The following is a 15,986-nucleotide window of genomic DNA, read 5'->3' as shown; positions in this document are numbered from 1 at the left end:
ACGTTCTGCCGTCAAGGGCGATCATTGGTTAATAGTAATCATGTGACTGATGCAAGCCAGATCCTTTTATTTAGCAAAACTGTGATTAATAGTTAAATATTATTGTTGAGGGGCACAGACAGGACTCCGCACGCACACACACATTAAAAAAATAAATAAATTTTTTTTTAAAAAGTTGCCCAACAAAAGGGCACTCTGGGCACCCATCAGGAAAGGGGCGAGTGCTCAAGCCCCTCCAGTCCCCCCCCTCTGCACGTGCCTGGCGCTGGTTACGAGCCGGGAACGAGCTCATAAAGTGCACGCGCATTTTTTGCGGTCCGGAGCTGTAGGAGAAACACAAATTACCTCAGACACACAGACTGATGCGACAAAACCAGTAAGTAGGTGTACAGCATACACTGTAGTCTACAGCACACAGGAGTATTAGCTTATCACGTACACGTTGGTAAGCTGTCTTGTTGCAACTGACGAACTGAAACAAAAGAGCGTGCTGTGTGTGTAACAGTGCGACAAACCTGTCCTTTTATTAACTGCACAAGTAGTGCTGGTCATAGCTGCTGGCTCACTGGGTGAGGCTGTCATGGGTCTGTAGCTCTGTCCACCGTTTTAGGGAACATATTTAGTTTTAAAGTAAGTTACAGGGCTTTTCCTGCCTTTCTGGAGGGATTATATTTCACTTAAAACGATCTAATATGCATGTCCACATAATAATGGATTATTATAATTATAATATTTAAAAAACATACGCTGTATTTTAAAGAACATACATTAAGACACAGATTACTTTAGATTTATATTTTAAAATGCTGATTTTACAGCAGTAAAATTATTGTATCAATACAGTTTAAAAATGTAATAAGCTTTCTCGCTGCACAGAGTGGATAGTGAAACAAATGGAATCATCATAAATACATTATTTCATATTTGTTACTTTTTCCCCCTCATTGCTTTATTATTGTAGCTCTAGTAATAAATAATAAGGGAAGGATTCTGGATCAGCTCCATGATGCCCACAGTATATACAGTATTCTGAAGGTCTAAAATGTCCCTGTGCGTGCATGTGTGTGTTTTATTTATATGGATTTTTTTTAAATTAGTACTCATGATATAACATTGTCCAGACATGGCTGGTAAGGACATGAGGAGGAAACAGTAGGAGCTGTGTGAGGATACTAAAGGCAGTGGATCCCTCAGCAGCTGGATTACAAAGAGCACAGGTAACATTAACACATGTACCAGTTGTTGGAGAGGTATTCCAGTATAAAAATAATAATAAGCACAACTGAAATGTTTTGCTTCTATAACATTTTTCTGTCATCATTTTATTATAAAGTGCAAGAATTGTTAAGTGTGGATAATTAAATTATAGTTTATTGCAAAAGCAAGTTGTGCCTTGTTCTCAGATAGACAGCAAGTGGAGAGTGTTATATGAGATGAGGGGATGGAAGGAAGAAGAGAAGCAGAGTGATTCACAGGCAGAGCCGAGTTTATTTCTCACAGTTTTTTGTTGCCTTATGGTTCCAAGCGCATTTTGTTATGTTCTTTGCATTTTGTTATTATCTCACGACACTTGTTTAATCAGCTACCATCTCTCCTATGAACTTTTTAATGTGTACAGTCTCAGATCAACACAGCCCTGCCCTCCAGCACTATCAGCAGCAGGAGCAGCAGAAACCCCTCAACAGCAACATTGTACCCATCAGGTAAAACATAGGCTACGTTTGCTTTGCCTTGTCGCCACCTCACAACAGTGATATAGTATGATGCGATCCCATATTAGATTCTTGATGAATGTGTGTTGTTGTTATTCAGCCTGGTTCGATGTGCCCCTTTTTAACTTTGAGCACCCGCCCCTATAAACGTCTCTGCACGGCCCTGGGCCAGACTGCATATGTTTGTGCTCTCAAGAAAATTCATGTTCTGAGCCATGAAAAAAAAATTGAAGTTGTGGGATTTTCACCTTGGACTTTGATTATGATACAACCCTATAGAATACTATTTCTAAAAGAAGTCACACATTAACCTCTTTGACTGCCAGACCAATCAGTTTGAGTTATGACAGCTGCATCTTTATGTTTTATCTTTATGAGATCTGAAACACTGTGGTTTTCTTGCAGAGTTGAAACTGTAAGAGTCATGCCTCTCTGGGAGTTCTTAGCTGGGAGCATTTCAGGTAGGAAAACCCTGTTTTTAAGAGAACAACAGAAAATGTAACACAGAGTAGTAATTGTCTGAATGTGGAGAAATAAAATGTTGTTGGTTGTTGTAGGTGCACTGGGACTTGGAGTAGGATATCCGTTAGACACTGTGAAGGTTGCATGACACTTTGAAACCAGTACATATGACTTAATTGTTTTTTATTTTTAATTATTTCACATGTCTTCTTACATTTGTAGGTACGTCTCCAAGCCCAGTCTGTGTATAAAGGGATATTTCACTGTGTGATTAAAACATATTCTCATGAAGGGGTGGGTATCACATTTCTCCTACATTGTTTTGCAAGAAATAATGATGTAATGTAGTGTGATGCTCCACTAGGATAAGACAGCACTGATCTTTTATGCTTTAATCACATCAGCTCCATGGATTCTTTAAAGGCATGGCATTTCCTGTGCTGACCACTGGCATCACCAACTCCCTTGTCTTTGGCTGTTACAGTAATGCTTTAGGTTACCTCACTAAGTCTCAGCGCAGTCGAGGCAAACCGGCCTCTGCTGCACAGGTCTTCACTGCTGGCTGCTTCTCAGGCCTGGTGCAGGTAAGATCACCTGATGTTCTCTGGCTGCACATGTCACTGCCATGACAAGTGTGTATGCACAACGCTTCATCTATCAGAGCTGCGGGAGACCACACATGTTGTAAAAATCACTGCCCACACCATCATTCTAGCTGCAAGCCACGAGAGACAAACATACCTACAGTAGAAACAACACCAAGTCCGTTTGAAGTACTTTATCAGGCGTTACTGCGTCAGTGTGACTGCACTAGGACAGACTTTGGCAGTGTTACATAACACTGCAGTTATGTAAAATATGCTATATTTTCAAATGTACTGGATCACCTTTACATTACACCTATAGCAGCTGCTGAACCACAGAAACCAAACCCACAAAGCTTCCATACACAGTTTTTTGTGCTGATGTTAAAGCCAGATGAGGTTTGGAGCGCTGCTGTTATTGAGTCAGAGTGTGGCAACTTCTACACACTCTTTCCTAAATGCTTCCACTCTGGATTAATAACACTTACAGCTGATCGTGGAATATCTAGGCGGGAAGAAATTTCAGACTTGTTGCAGTGGTGGCATCCTCTACAGTACCATGCACAAATTCAGAGGGACTGAAATCAACTGGAATTTAACCATTTAAAGCTGCGGCCCAACACTTTTTTTCTTTATATCTTTTAAACTATAGTAACAAAACTTTGCATGCAGGTTAGAACAAAAACAGTCAGCTATGCATCTGAAGAAGGGAAGTAGGCTAGTAATAAACTAATAAAAGTACATTTTCAGGAAATATTGTGCAAATACCATTTTTGACATATTAGGACATTTAAAAAAATCTTTTCATTAGCAAGTCTTAAAATGAGTTAAATGGAACTTCAGAACAACAGCACATGACATATTACACTGTGTCATCATTTATCCAACAGAAATAAAGCCAAAGCAGAAGTAGCAACAACAAGATGTGAGCATTTTCTGTATGACTTCGGATGATTGTGATTCTCACATCACTGTGGAGGCGTGGCCAGCTCTTCTTTACAAGGTTGTTTCAGTTCATTGAGGTTTGCAGAAATTCATTCATGCGGATCTCTGGCTTGGACTTTGGACAAAAGCTTGATTTTTTTGTTGTTGTTTTTCCGCAGCCATTCTGTTGTAGATTTGCTGCTGTGCTTGGGATCGTTGTCTTGTTGCATGACTCAGTTTGGGCCAGGCTTTAACTGTAACACAGAGCTCCTCACATTTGACTCTAGATTATTTTGGTATAAAGAGAAAGAAGTTCATGATCGACTTATTGTGTAAGATCCTCAGTCCTTGTGGCTGAAAAACCAGCCCAAATCATCTGTGCTGACAGCTGGTATGAGGTCTCTGTGCTCATGTGTGTTTGTCTTCCTCATTAAACATTGTGTTGTGCATCATAGCTAAATATCTCCACGCTGGTCTCCTCTGAGAGGTGCTCACACTCGCCGGTGATCATTAATCAAAGGCATCTGGTTATCAGCACATGGCTACCTACTTACACTGTTAACTCATACAGAGTGGGTAAAAGTGTATTTTACTTTCCACACACAGTTTACTTACTGTGTGTGTGTTTTTTAATTTTGTTAAATAAATAATGACAAAATGTAATATCTCATGTCTTGTCGTTCAGCTGAGGTTGTATTTACCTCATTGACATTTTCTAAAGACTAGATGACACTCCTTCATATCCAACATGCTTTTCAGGAGGAAATTAAAAAACATTCTTAAACAAAATAACACAATATAAAAACGACGAAACATAAAAAGTGGCCAGTTTTATTTTTCTACAAGTTAAAGATTATTAAAACACACAGAAGAGCTGAAAACAGCAGTGTTAGGTGGTGTAATTCTGTAGAGAACAAAAGAAAATTAAAAAGGAAAAACAAACAAATAGACAAAAAACTGCATTAAACAATTAAAGCTGGTGCTCTTGCCAAAGTAAAAGTTGAAACAGCAGGATTATCACTGCTTTCACAGAAATTCAGGTTTTGTTCATGCAATGTTACATCTGACCACCAGGGGGCCTCCGAGTGTTCACTGACTGCAGCTCACAATCAGATAATCAGATAAGAGATTTAGGGAAATGAAAAACCAGTTCGTGTTTCATAACTGAGATTCATTTACTCTGCAGACCATGACTGGGCTTTACGCTACTTTAATCTTCTCCTCTAAAAAAACCTGATGCACCAAGTAATATGGATCTGTTAACAGTACTTCTACTTGAATACAGACTTTCAGCAGTAGTTGTGTATTTTATGTTGCACCAGCCACACTGGACTATTTTATTTCCAGGGATGAAAACACATTAAAAACCATTAAGAAGTTGTTTTTCTTTGTTTTTGGTGGACTGACTCTTTGAGGCAATCTGTTTTCAGGTGTTGGTTTGTGCACCCATTGACCTGGTCAAGGTGCGTCTGCAGGGTCAATCGACGTCAGCACGATATCGCGGACCCGTGCACTGCGTCGCCGTCATCCTGAGGGAGGAGGGGCTCAGGGGTCTGTACAGAGGAGGCCTGGCCCTCACTCTGAGGGACGTCCCCTGCTATGGGCTCTACTTCTTACCTTACGAGGTCACTCGTAAGGTTCTCACTCAAGATGGCAAAGAGCCAGGTCAGAGAAAGTCACAATCATAACATAATACTGGATATCATAGTGGGATAGTTTCCTGTATTTCTGACAGATTTTAAAAGGACTTCATCTCACAAAAGCTGCTCAACTGGAATTAGTCATTGAAACCTTTAAGGCTTTCAGTTTGTAGCGCATGAATCCAGTAATGAAGTGAACACACACGATGAAGCTGAATATAAATATCTAGTTACTCATGATAATTCATCTTTATTTCTTAAGTTAGTTTTATGTTCAGAGATCCGGATTTTTAGGTCTCATTAAAATTTTCCCTACACACATGAACCCACATGGCTATTTTACTATATCAACCTCATATTTGGCTCTACGAGAGAGTCTGCTTTGAAAACCTTTGGCACATTTTTTGGCAAATAATTTAATGAAAACTATTTGTTTAGAAAGCATCTCAGTATTGTCTTAGTTCTGCCTCTCTGTCCTCAGGCACCTTTGCGATATTGATGGCAGGTGGCGTCGCGGGTGTGGTGACCTGGTCCTTAGCCACGCCCATGGACGTAGTGAAAGCTCGGCTCCAGATGTCGGGGGCCGGCGGGCGGGAGTACAGCGGCGTCCTGCACTGCATGAGAGTGAGCGTGAGGGAAGAAGGAGTGAGGGTGTTTTTCAAAGGCCTCCTGCTGAACAGCCTGAGAGCATTTCCGGTCAACGCCGTCACCTTCCTCAGCTACGAGAGCCTGATGAAGATTTTCTATCCACCACCAGCCAGTCACTCTTCACAGTAAAGGGATGGACACATTGACTTTAAGGATAAAATATCTTTGAGAAGATTTCAGTATAAAGAGTGTTCTCAGTTACTAAATGCTGTTTTTAAACTGCCTGTAGAATAGGTCAAATCCCATTTGGCCAGCATCAGAAACCTGGGCACACTTTGAAGGTAACCTAATGGTTAGGACAGATTAGCTGCAGCCAGTGAGCCTCCTGCTACACACACTTTACATGAAAACTGCTACAGTCAACATTTCTGCATTAACAACATATCACAATAAAAGTGATGACTGGAAATGACTCCATAAAAAAACGACCTTTTGAGTTTGTTTTTTGGGTGGGAGTGACAGATGTTGTATAAAGTGCTTTGAGTGCTCAAGTACAGTGCTGTTTACCATATGTGCTTCAAGGATTGGCCCGCGAGCAGAAAAAGGCAATGGCAAGAAAAGTAAATATTGGCCTGGATTTCATTGTTACTTTAGGAGACGATGCGTTAGTGCTCTGTCAACATATTTCTCAGTGTTAAAATAACTATGCACATGCACATCCCTGATTTCAATCTCCCGTTTCCCCACATCTCAAAGGTGCTCTGTTGGACTGAGATCTGGTAACTATGGAGACCATTTAAGTGCAGCGAACTCACCATCATGTTTAAGAAACCAGTTTGAGACTTTGTGATATTGCTTTATCCAGCTGGAAGCAGCCATCAAAAGAAAGGGGTACACTGTGGTCATAAAGGGATGGACTTGGTCAGCAACACTCAGACAGGCTTCCGTGTTCATGCCTAATTCTGGATCTGTCATCCGAATGTTGCAGCAAACTCAGCAACGTTTTTTCCAGTTTTCTAATATCCAGATTTGGTGAGCAAGTGCAAATTGTAGCCAGGAGTGACCCCAGCTATGGTCTTCTGCTGCTGTAGCCCATCTACTTCAACGTTAGACCTGTTGTGCATTCAAAGATGCTCTTCTGTATACATTGGTTTTAAATTATTAGAGTTACTGTAGCCTTTCTATAGACTCAAAGTAGTCGGGCATTCCTAATAAAGTGGCTGGTGAGTGCATAGCCATAATCAGGATATGTGTATACTGTGTGAAAATTAACAACGCCATATTATACATTTAAACACGCAGCATAATGAAAGAAAATGCTTTAATCTTCTGCACAGTGTCCATCAAACATTTTTACATCCTCTGCAAAATTTTTTACATCTTTGATCTGCACAGTTCCAAACACAGCTCACTTATACCTCAACACTTTGAACCTGGTCAACAGACTGAAAAAAAAAAAACCATCTGCATGTTCAAAATTGCCTCCTGAAGCAGCATTTCAAAGACTCAAAGTGAAAGGTTAGTACAAAAAGATTAATTCTTAACATCTGAACGTTTAATCAGAGCCCACTCAGGGGAAAGAAAAAAAAAGGTTTTCAATGTAAAGACAAAAAGTTCAAGTCAGGCAGCTCTTCTGGTTAAACTGTGACCACAAACATGTAAGAGAAGAAGAAAAGCTGCTTCTCGAGGCACAGCGAAAACCGTCAGACTGGAAATGAATATGACAGACATGTCCTGGGTATGGTCAGAGCGACTTTCTACAGACCGGTGGAGAAACTTCCACTTTCAAGTCGATGCTGAAATTGGAAGCAGCGAGGACAGAAAGAGGAACACAGATTGTGTAAATCTGTAGTGACAAGCACAGGATGACTTTAGTTTTTACTGCAACTTGGGTTTTATTTTTGTCATTTGTGTTTTTTTTTAAGTGCTAGAAATGCAAAATGTGGAGTAAGTTCTACAAGAAGAGATCCACACAGAAAAACACAACGTCTGGAAACAATCAGTCGTTTTCCACATATGGTAAATAATTCCTTTAGTTTGAGGAACAATCAAAAGTGAGAGCATTTACAAGTTTCTGTCACCACATAAGAGAACCGAGTGTTTACAACTGCAGCAACCAGAGGTGAACCAGGAAGTTTGCCATGTTTACGGCAGATGATTAGCAGACACACACAAAATATGGTGCCCACCAAGGAGGTTCTGGAAAACTACCGCAGCTGTGGTTCTTTTATTAAGTAGTGTTTAATTTATTTCAGTTTAAAATTCATTTCTGTTTAACAAATCACCAAAAATAACAAGAAAATGCATAAACGTCTGTTAACCAAGTGATCAAAGTAACATAGTTACACTCACAGTAACCCCTCAAGTGCTGATTTTACAGTTTATTTAAAAAATAAATAAAAATACAGCTGACTGCTGGACACAAAGCTTGAGAGCCATTGGCAAGAACTACAGTAATAAAACCCAAGTTGTAATAAACAGTTTTTCAAAAAGATTATAAATGTATAAAAACAGCAGCTTGTCCATTTATTCCTCCTTCCAATCCTCTTTTCCTGATTAGATTAACAGGGCTGCCATCCCAGCATGGATCAGAGGTCGTGTCAGCTTTTTGTGTACACACACACAAAAAAAAAAAAAGGGGAGTTATAACTTTATAGAGGATGAGCATTCTCAGAATGCAATAATGTGGCTTCCAAGTGTTTTACACATGGATTACTAACGTGTAAAGCAGTCTTAAGCTTTGGCTGGAAAAGCCTCAAAAAAGGCCTCCTACCTCGGGAACTGGAGCCCTTCATACATCCTACACTCAGACGCTATCAAGATACATTTTACACTGGATTATACAATGAAGATTAACATCACCACAAAATTTAAAATCTTACAGCTTCCGAGCTTTGCAGTTCCCATGCGTTTAGTAGCTGCTATACCACAGATGAGAGAAAAACTAGCATGTAATGGAATGCAAATGTAGGAAAAACACCCTGAGCTTCCTTTTACTGACCAATAAAAGACAAACAAAGGATCAAAAAGGCTTAAAGTGGTAATCCGGTCAGGTACAAAGAAATACTGGTGAGAATGTTCCACAGGATGACTGATGGCTGACAGCTTGGTCACACACCCACAGCTCATCAAGCCATCAAATGGTTTACTTTAACAGTGACACTGAAGGAACCCTGAAAGACGGCAGCTCTTGAACCGGAGTGAACTGTTGATGCTTCCAATTTATTTCAGGCAGCACTGCAGCTTTAAGAGCGGGCTACTCAGTGAGACTGAGAGGCTTTGAAGTCCTGGTCGTGGAGAAGGGGTTTGTGGTTCTGCTCAGCAGCCATAGCCTGTAAGGTTGCTCTCTGGAACTGCCTGGCTTTGTTGTACAAGAAGACCCCGATGAACACGAGGACGGTCCCGGTGGCGCCGAGAATGGTTACCTGGTTGCTGAACACAATGATGCTCAGCCACACAGACAGGGCGTGCTTAACAGTACTGGCAACACTGAGGAAGAATGAGGATCGTTATTACTGGGGTTAACAACAAATTCATCCAGTTTAAACTTCTTAAATTATATGTTCGTCTTTAAACAAACAGTCTCTAATCTTAATGTCAGCGTACATATAAGTTATCCTCATGTTTCAGACTGCTTTAAAAGCTCCTTCTCTCATTTTTTTCCTTCTTTCAGCTCTGTGTGATGTCAAAGAAAGGAGAGATCCCTAACATGTTCTCCAACCCTCACCAAGCTGCTGTTAGTGAGGCACAACCAATCGAAAGAAAAGGGCTAAATCAGGAGACGCCTTAGAGAGATGGAAGTAAAATACCTGCACAAAGGCCTGCTGTAAACAGTGAAGCCTATACAAATTAATCAACTAGAGGAAAAATATATAGAGCTGGAAATAATAGGTCCACTTTAATAACTTCCAGCCTCAGAAACTATAAGGTCTATATTGAGAAACATACAGTGTTGTGTGCACCTGCTCTTTAAGAGCCTCCTCACACTGGGCACGCTCCACCTCAGCATCTCAGCTCCTGGCTCTCGTGTTCTTGCGCAGAGCACAGAAAAGTTTAAGCATTTTGTGATTTCACTGAAGCTATTTTAGAATCAGTGGCACACATCCCATCTCTCAGGTGGGATAGGGAGCCAAACACGCTGGACTTTGTGGATTCAGATACGCTCAGTAATGGATTGGTTCGTCTATTGGAGATTATGTATCGGAATTTCAGGAGCAGGACCACACCTCCAAACACGCTCCTTCCGGCTGTCATCTATAGAGGTTCCCCTAGTTCTGCAAGCTGATCATTCTCATTTACGTGCCCCACCCTCCCTCCCTCCTTGTTCTCCATTCTTCAACTTCTTCACTTCTATTTAGTACACGGGGATCCGCCAGGCCCAGGAGCCATCGCCAGTCCCCTTCGAGGCCTTCCCCAAACTGCAGCTCAATTCATGTCAAAGCATTCACTTTTACCTACTAAAACGCTGTCAAATCTAAAATGAGGACGTAGGCCCAGCTAGTGAAGTGTAAATACACAGCACCGAGGTGCAAATCAATGTTGTACAGCATGCAGTCAAACTCAACGGAAGTTATTACAGCAGACAACAGACTTTAGTCAGCGCAGCTTGTATTTAAGATAAGATGATGGTGGTGTACTTGAAAATCTGCAGACGCGACAAGTGGTTATCTAATAAGCTAAGCGTGGGCAATTCAAAGACATCAATTAATTAACTGTAGCAGGAACTATGGCCTCCAGGAAACACATGACATGCAGGATTCTGACTTTGTGTCCTACCTGAAGGTAACAGGAGAAATCCTTCCCATGAGCGCATAGGCAGTGACGCTCTGCAGGTGGAAGAGGAAACCATCGAAAAGCAGCAACAGGATGATGTCCTGACTAAAGATCAAGCTCTGTCCGCTCTTCCCAACCGTGGGGATGTCCTGGAAATTAAACAGACAACCATCAAGAACGTTACCCGCTTGTTTTCTTAAGTATTGTAGTGCCTAACAGCTCTGGAAATTAAAAACTTCTGTTTTGCCTCACCAAAAGGAACAGCCAGGCAGGTATGAGCATGATGACTGCTGCCGCACTGGTGTAAAACTGCAGCTCCGGAGGGCTGAAATAAGACAACCAGGTAAAAAAAAAAAAAAAAAAGCTGTGTGTTCACCCCATCAGCCTTTTATAGCCTAGGGGTAAAAAGCTGCATTCACTGATTTCACTGAAGTCTTTTAAAACGTTTAATTGTCCATCTTGCACGTGTTTTTCTTCTGTTATGATCATGTACAATGTGCCCTTTTATTATCTAGCCATTTGTCTCCATTTTTATATATGCTTTTTGTATGCAGGTCTCTCTCGAAAGACAGATCTCTTAAATTAAAGCATGATTTTACCTGAATTTATACGTGTCTCCACTTAGCAGTTTTTTGGAGAATACATTCTGTAAGCTGAGATCAGAGAGACAAGAGTTAGGACAAAGTAGGGAATACACCACTGGTGGAAAAGCTGTGCCGGTGCTGCAGTACCAGTCCATGATGTTGGTGGAGAGAGCAGCGGAGAAGCCGAGCATGTTGAAGCTGATCTCGGTGGCTGTGCAGAGGCCCAGGCCGGCCATGACTGGGAACAGGGACAGATTCACCCACAGCCCTGCACACAAAAGTTAAATGAGTCACTGTGTTTATCTAAACTAAACCAGTGACCAGAGCTGCAGCTGCCTAACTGGTCTGACTACACCCAGGCATTAATATCAAAGTGAATCAAAGAAGCATTTAAACCTAGCAACAATTACATTTACAGAAACGCTGTCAAATTATTTCTCTTCCTCCTCCCCCCTGACTGTCAACAAATCTTTTGAACACGCCAACACCAATAAGGCGTTCACCATTCCTTTGCAGATGAAAGACACGCCCTGAAGCCAGCACAGCAACGTGAACTTTACCCGTGTACTCCCCGAGGATCAGCCTTGACATGATGACTGTGAAAATGGGTGCAGAGCTCTTCACTGTTTCAGCAAATGACACGGCAACATTCTTCAGGCTCACCAAGCCCAGAACCACTGTGGTGAACCTGCAAGTGGAGATAATGATGGCGTCTGTGCTGAACTTGCAACAGCAGTCAAGAGTAATTTCTTATCAAGCTGCACTTATAAAAACACAATAAAATTCTCAATGAAGTCTTTTTTTCTTCTCAAATGCATGCACTTAATCTGTTATTAATCTGCATATTTACAGGATAGCAAACAAACTCACCTCATAAGTCCGACAAAAAGCATAATCATGACGAAGTTGGAAGGATACTCGCTTCTGGACTTGTGCTGGTACAGACAGCAGGGGACAAACATCTTTAAGCAGCCTATGACGGTGGTGGAGAGCATCTGAACAGCACCTAGCAAGAAAATGACAAAAAAAACAAAGGCAGACATTAGTTTTCATGAGGGAGAAAACGCTTCAAAATACTGCTGTAATGAATACTTGTTTCCTGTCTGACTATGAGGGCCCATTCATGCCAAAAAATGCTGACATAATACTGATAAACAGTTGTCTATTTAAACTGAACTTCAGCTGACACTTAGACTGATCACCTGATCATTTGTGTCACTGCAATTTTACTTCTGTCATCTTGTCACACTACCTCTCACTTGGCTGTGCTGTTCTGCACGCTGCTTTAGCATGTTGTTTTGACCTGTATAACAGCTCAGGTGCGGTTCATAGTTGAACAAACAAAGATGGCATTCACATGAACATACAGTTAGCGCACACAGGTCCTCATTACTGGAAAATTAAAATCTTCTTGAATGCGCCAAACCACCTAGCCACAGCTGCACTAGTAGTTTTACAATCTAAAACAATAAGTATTGTCTCTGCAAGCTGTTCTTGAGTTTTATGTGAAAGTTGCCGTTAATCAATCTTAATCGCAATGCCTTTTCACTAATCTTAAGATTCATGACTGAGGTGCGTGTATCTTATCTTGTCATTATTGCAGTTAATCAGTGTTAGAAGCAGCAGAATGATTTTACTACTTCTTACCGAGCATGCTGGGCTCTCCTTCCAGCAGCGACAGTATATATTTGTTCAGAAACAAGGTGCAGAAGCTGAAGAAGTACCAGAGACCCAGATAGGTCATGGAGCGCCAGTTGGACACCCCGGACTCTGCCTCGATCACCGTAGTCTCGGTTACCGTGATTTTCAGCACCTGCTCCCCCGGCATGCTCTCACTACGGGTCAGCACCACTCGCTCCTGGCGGCTACGTAACGGTGACAAGAGGCACCAGAGCGGCTGCTTGGTGCCCGGCATCATTCCTGCTGCCCGAGGGCCCCCCGCGGGCCCCACTAAAAGGGGGACTCTTAATGTGTCTCAGTTTTTCAGGGTTTGTTTGCTTGTTTTTTGGTTATTAGTCCATCCTCTGAAAGGTCCTGCAAACTACCTCTCAGTCTTGCTGTGATTATTGGAAATCCCTTCCTGTGTTTCCTTCCCAGTCCTCTGCTGCAGATACTGGAAAGAAAGAAAAGATCACAGGGCAGGGAAAAAAACAAAGTCAGAGTCTTTAAATAAATCACTCTGCGCTGTAACGCCATGGCCTACTTTAAACACCAAACAAAGCACATTTATCCCACACTGCTCCAATACTTTACATAGAAACACAAGTGCACAGTGAAATTACTTCATAAACTGTTCAACACTGTAATGGCTAAGGTGTATTATGTTACATAAAGTCCATTCACTGCATTTAACGAGTATCTACTGTATCCTCCGTTGATGGAAACATCAATATAATCAGCAAAAACCCTGCAATTGAAAGGAGCAGCTGCACATATTGTTAGGACAGGACTGAGGACAGACGGTGAATGAAACCTGATGAAATTTCACCTAAACCGATGATAACACTGAGTTACAGTTACAGCAGCGAGGCTTCAGGGACCGCCAACGATACACAAACAAGCTTGACACGTACAAGTTTGGGGGGGGCTGCTAGCTTCTTCCCGCAGAAACTCGCAGTACGGGAAAAACTACTCCTTGAAAAACATCACGTCACGAGGAAGACCCAGCTCTTACCTCTCTCTGTAACCTGGCTGGCTAGGCTTGTACAGACAAATACTGAGAAGACAACGGTTCAGCGAGGCAACGGACTTATCACAGGAGGAAGTTGAGGTTAGCTAGCAGCCGCCGTTGGCTGTCGCTGCTGCACTGAATATAACAAGGCGGTGTCACCCACACAGAGGACGCCGCGCTCTCATCCACACTGGACAACACCCACATCGCAACACCCCTCCCGCTGTTAAAGAGCATTTACCTTTGTTTCTAGGTCACGTATAGCTGTGCACCTGGCTTCGAAACATGGTTGCTAACAATGCGCATGCGTCAAGTTACCTCGAAATAGCCCCAGAACAGAAGTTTCAAAATAAAATCTCCAGCGGCGAATGCAGCTGTCTCGCAAGGGTCATGAGTTCAAGTTTGTCTCATTATAAATATCTCCCTAAATGTCTTTTCCAAACTTGTTTATAGTCTTTAAAAAATCCTGGCTTTTTCTGGAGAAAAATAAATTAATTAATTAATGTGTGCTTTTAATTTCATAATGCCATCAGCGTGTTTCCGGTGGGGCTCATGTCAAACTTGACTCTTGTCAAAAAATTATACATTCTCTAAGCTTTCCGTCCGCACAAGAGAAATGACTTCTGCAGCAGCACACGTGGTTAAGTTTGTAAAATGTTGAGAACAAGATATTTTTAATCTGATTTCATTGGTGACTATTAATACAGACGTATTAATAACCAAATAAACAATAAACAAATAATGCCTAGCACTGTTACTAAGATGGCTCAGGATGGACAATAAAAACGGAGAAATCAGCATATTTAGAAATAAACAGTGTGTAGGAAACAGATGTGTGGTATCAAAATAAAGAAATTTCCATATAAAGAGGTAAAATATCGAGTCACATTTGACCCCTGACCTCTCATTCAAGCTCAGATAAGGTCAAAGTTTCATAAAATGCCTTTTATCTTTTAAATTGTACTTGAAATTCTGCTGCCTTTGATTTTAATGACAACATTATATTTGACATCCAAATATCATGTCACATTTGACCGCTTGCTATTATATTTCATATCTGCCTTTCTTTCAGCTTCAACCCAAAATGTGTTTTACCTTTGAAGGAATTACTAGCAAGAAAAAGAATGAGCTGTCCAGTTAGTTAAAAATATACTGTAGTATAACATTACACAATATGATATTCATGTCCATTTATTTACAAATCAATATCTATTGCCCATTACCTACTCCTCCATAATGTCTGTAATCAAAGTAAACATTTGTCATGCTACTGTAAAGTAAATACTGCCCAGAGAGTGAGCTCCCTTAGCGGATGTTTGTGCTCTCAAAGTGCTTTTTGTCATGAATTGATTCATATATATGGTGTTTACAGCTTTAATATCAGACCTGGAGATGACTTCAACTACTTATTGGATATCAGCATATCACATTAGTAGATGTATATTTTAACACACGTGGCTGTGGTAAGATTAGTAGTACTCTAGCCCAGTGGCATGTGTAGTTTTCATAGTTTTGTGGTTTTAGTGGTTTTTAGCTTAGAACTGAATGAGCTGATGGGTTGGAGCTGACAAACAGGATATGTAACTAACATTCATCTGAGTCTTAGATGCCTTAGAAAAATCGCATGTTAACAGGCAATATGTCTGTGAAGGTTCTCAGTCATTCAGGTCATTGTAGTCTAAGGAGGTTGGAAAGAAAAGTGTCTGAACTTCTTTGAGTTTCCATGAAGACGTTTCACCTCTCATACGAGAAATGTCTTCAGTTCTAAGAGCAATTGATGGAGAGTCCAAGATTTTTAAACCCTATTGGGAGTATCTCTAAGGGGGTCATGGACCCCTGATTGATCCTATGCTTAATCGCATGAGCGAAGGTGTGAAAATGGGTGTGGGTCACAATCAGCCAAGGTTATGGGTGAAACCTAGCCCCACCCTATCATGTTATTTACTTATGTCAAATGGCCCAAGATGTGAATGGGCGTTAAGGCGTCTGGCGAGGGATCTCAAATCTGGATTATAGATGGCAGACAGTTGGTGTCGTAAGCCACCCCC

At 41.3% G+C, this 15,986-nt stretch overlaps 2 protein-coding genes across 3 annotated transcripts; one reads left to right on the top strand and one right to left on the bottom strand.

The window, feature by feature from the left end:
* Positions 1 to 1,648: 1,648 nt before the first annotated feature.
* LOC116324499 (solute carrier family 25 member 45) lies at positions 1,649 to 6,632 on the top strand. Its single transcript, XM_031745105.2, has 7 exons — positions 1,649 to 1,703; positions 2,118 to 2,173; positions 2,270 to 2,313; positions 2,397 to 2,468; positions 2,579 to 2,758; positions 5,113 to 5,347; positions 5,804 to 6,632. The coding sequence occupies exons 2-7, from the start codon at positions 2,137 to 2,139 to the stop codon at positions 6,097 to 6,099; spliced, it is 864 nt and encodes a 287-aa protein (XP_031600965.1). The 5' UTR covers positions 1,649 to 1,703; positions 2,118 to 2,136; the 3' UTR covers positions 6,100 to 6,632.
* Positions 6,633 to 8,552: 1,920 nt separating this feature from the next.
* Positions 8,553 to 14,257, bottom strand: LOC116324485 (solute carrier family 35 member E2A). Of its 2 annotated transcripts, none has more exons than XM_031745086.2 (9): positions 14,180 to 14,257; positions 12,915 to 13,380; positions 12,138 to 12,273; positions 11,828 to 11,955; positions 11,415 to 11,535; positions 11,283 to 11,336; positions 10,936 to 11,008; positions 10,687 to 10,832; positions 8,553 to 9,399 (listed from the first exon to the last, which is right to left on the bottom strand). In XM_031745086.2, exons 2-9 carry the CDS (start codon positions 13,183 to 13,185, stop codon positions 9,171 to 9,173), a joined length of 1,158 nt encoding a protein of 385 aa, XP_031600946.1. In that variant the 5' UTR covers positions 13,186 to 13,380; positions 14,180 to 14,257; the 3' UTR covers positions 8,553 to 9,170. The 2 variants fall into 2 exon arrangements, with proteins under 2 accessions (XP_031600946.1, XP_031600947.1); XM_031745087.2 differs by lacking the exon at positions 14,180 to 14,257 and adding an exon at positions 13,942 to 14,164.
* Positions 14,258 to 15,986: the final 1,729 nt, after the last annotated feature.

Source organism: Oreochromis aureus, linkage group 20, assembly GCF_013358895.1.
Source record: "Oreochromis aureus strain Israel breed Guangdong linkage group 20, ZZ_aureus, whole genome shotgun sequence".
Classification (NCBI taxonomy): domain Eukaryota; kingdom Metazoa; phylum Chordata; class Actinopteri; order Cichliformes; family Cichlidae; genus Oreochromis; species Oreochromis aureus.
This window is presented reverse-complemented; position numbering and strand designations above follow the sequence as displayed.

What these genes read in the sequence shown, in the direction of transcription:
- LOC116324499 (XM_031745105.2), top strand. Translation starts at nt 2,137, where the DNA reads ATGCCTCTCTGGGAGTTCTTAGCTGGGAGCATTTCAG. An exon ending in CTTAGCTGGGAGCATTTCAG is followed by an intron (nt 2,174 to 2,269) that starts GTAGGAAAACCC and finishes TGGTTGTTGTAG; the next exon opens with GTGCACTGGGACTTGGAGTA. An exon ending in AAACATATTCTCATGAAGGG is followed by an intron (nt 2,469 to 2,578) that starts GTGGGTATCACA and finishes TAATCACATCAG; the next exon opens with CTCCATGGATTCTTTAAAGG.
- LOC116324485 (XM_031745086.2), bottom strand. Translation starts at nt 13,185, where the DNA reads ATGATGCCGGGCACCAAGCAGCCGCTCTGGTGCCTCTTGTCACCGTTA. An exon ending in GGAGACACGTATAAATTCAG is followed by an intron (nt 11,009 to 11,282) that starts GTAAAATCATGC and finishes GTCTTATTTCAG; the next exon opens with CCCTCCGGAGCTGCAGTTTT. An exon ending in ATTTCTCCTGTTACCTTCAG is followed by an intron (nt 9,400 to 10,686) that starts GTAGGACACAAA and finishes ATTCTTCCTCAG; the next exon opens with TGTTGCCAGTACTGTTAAGC.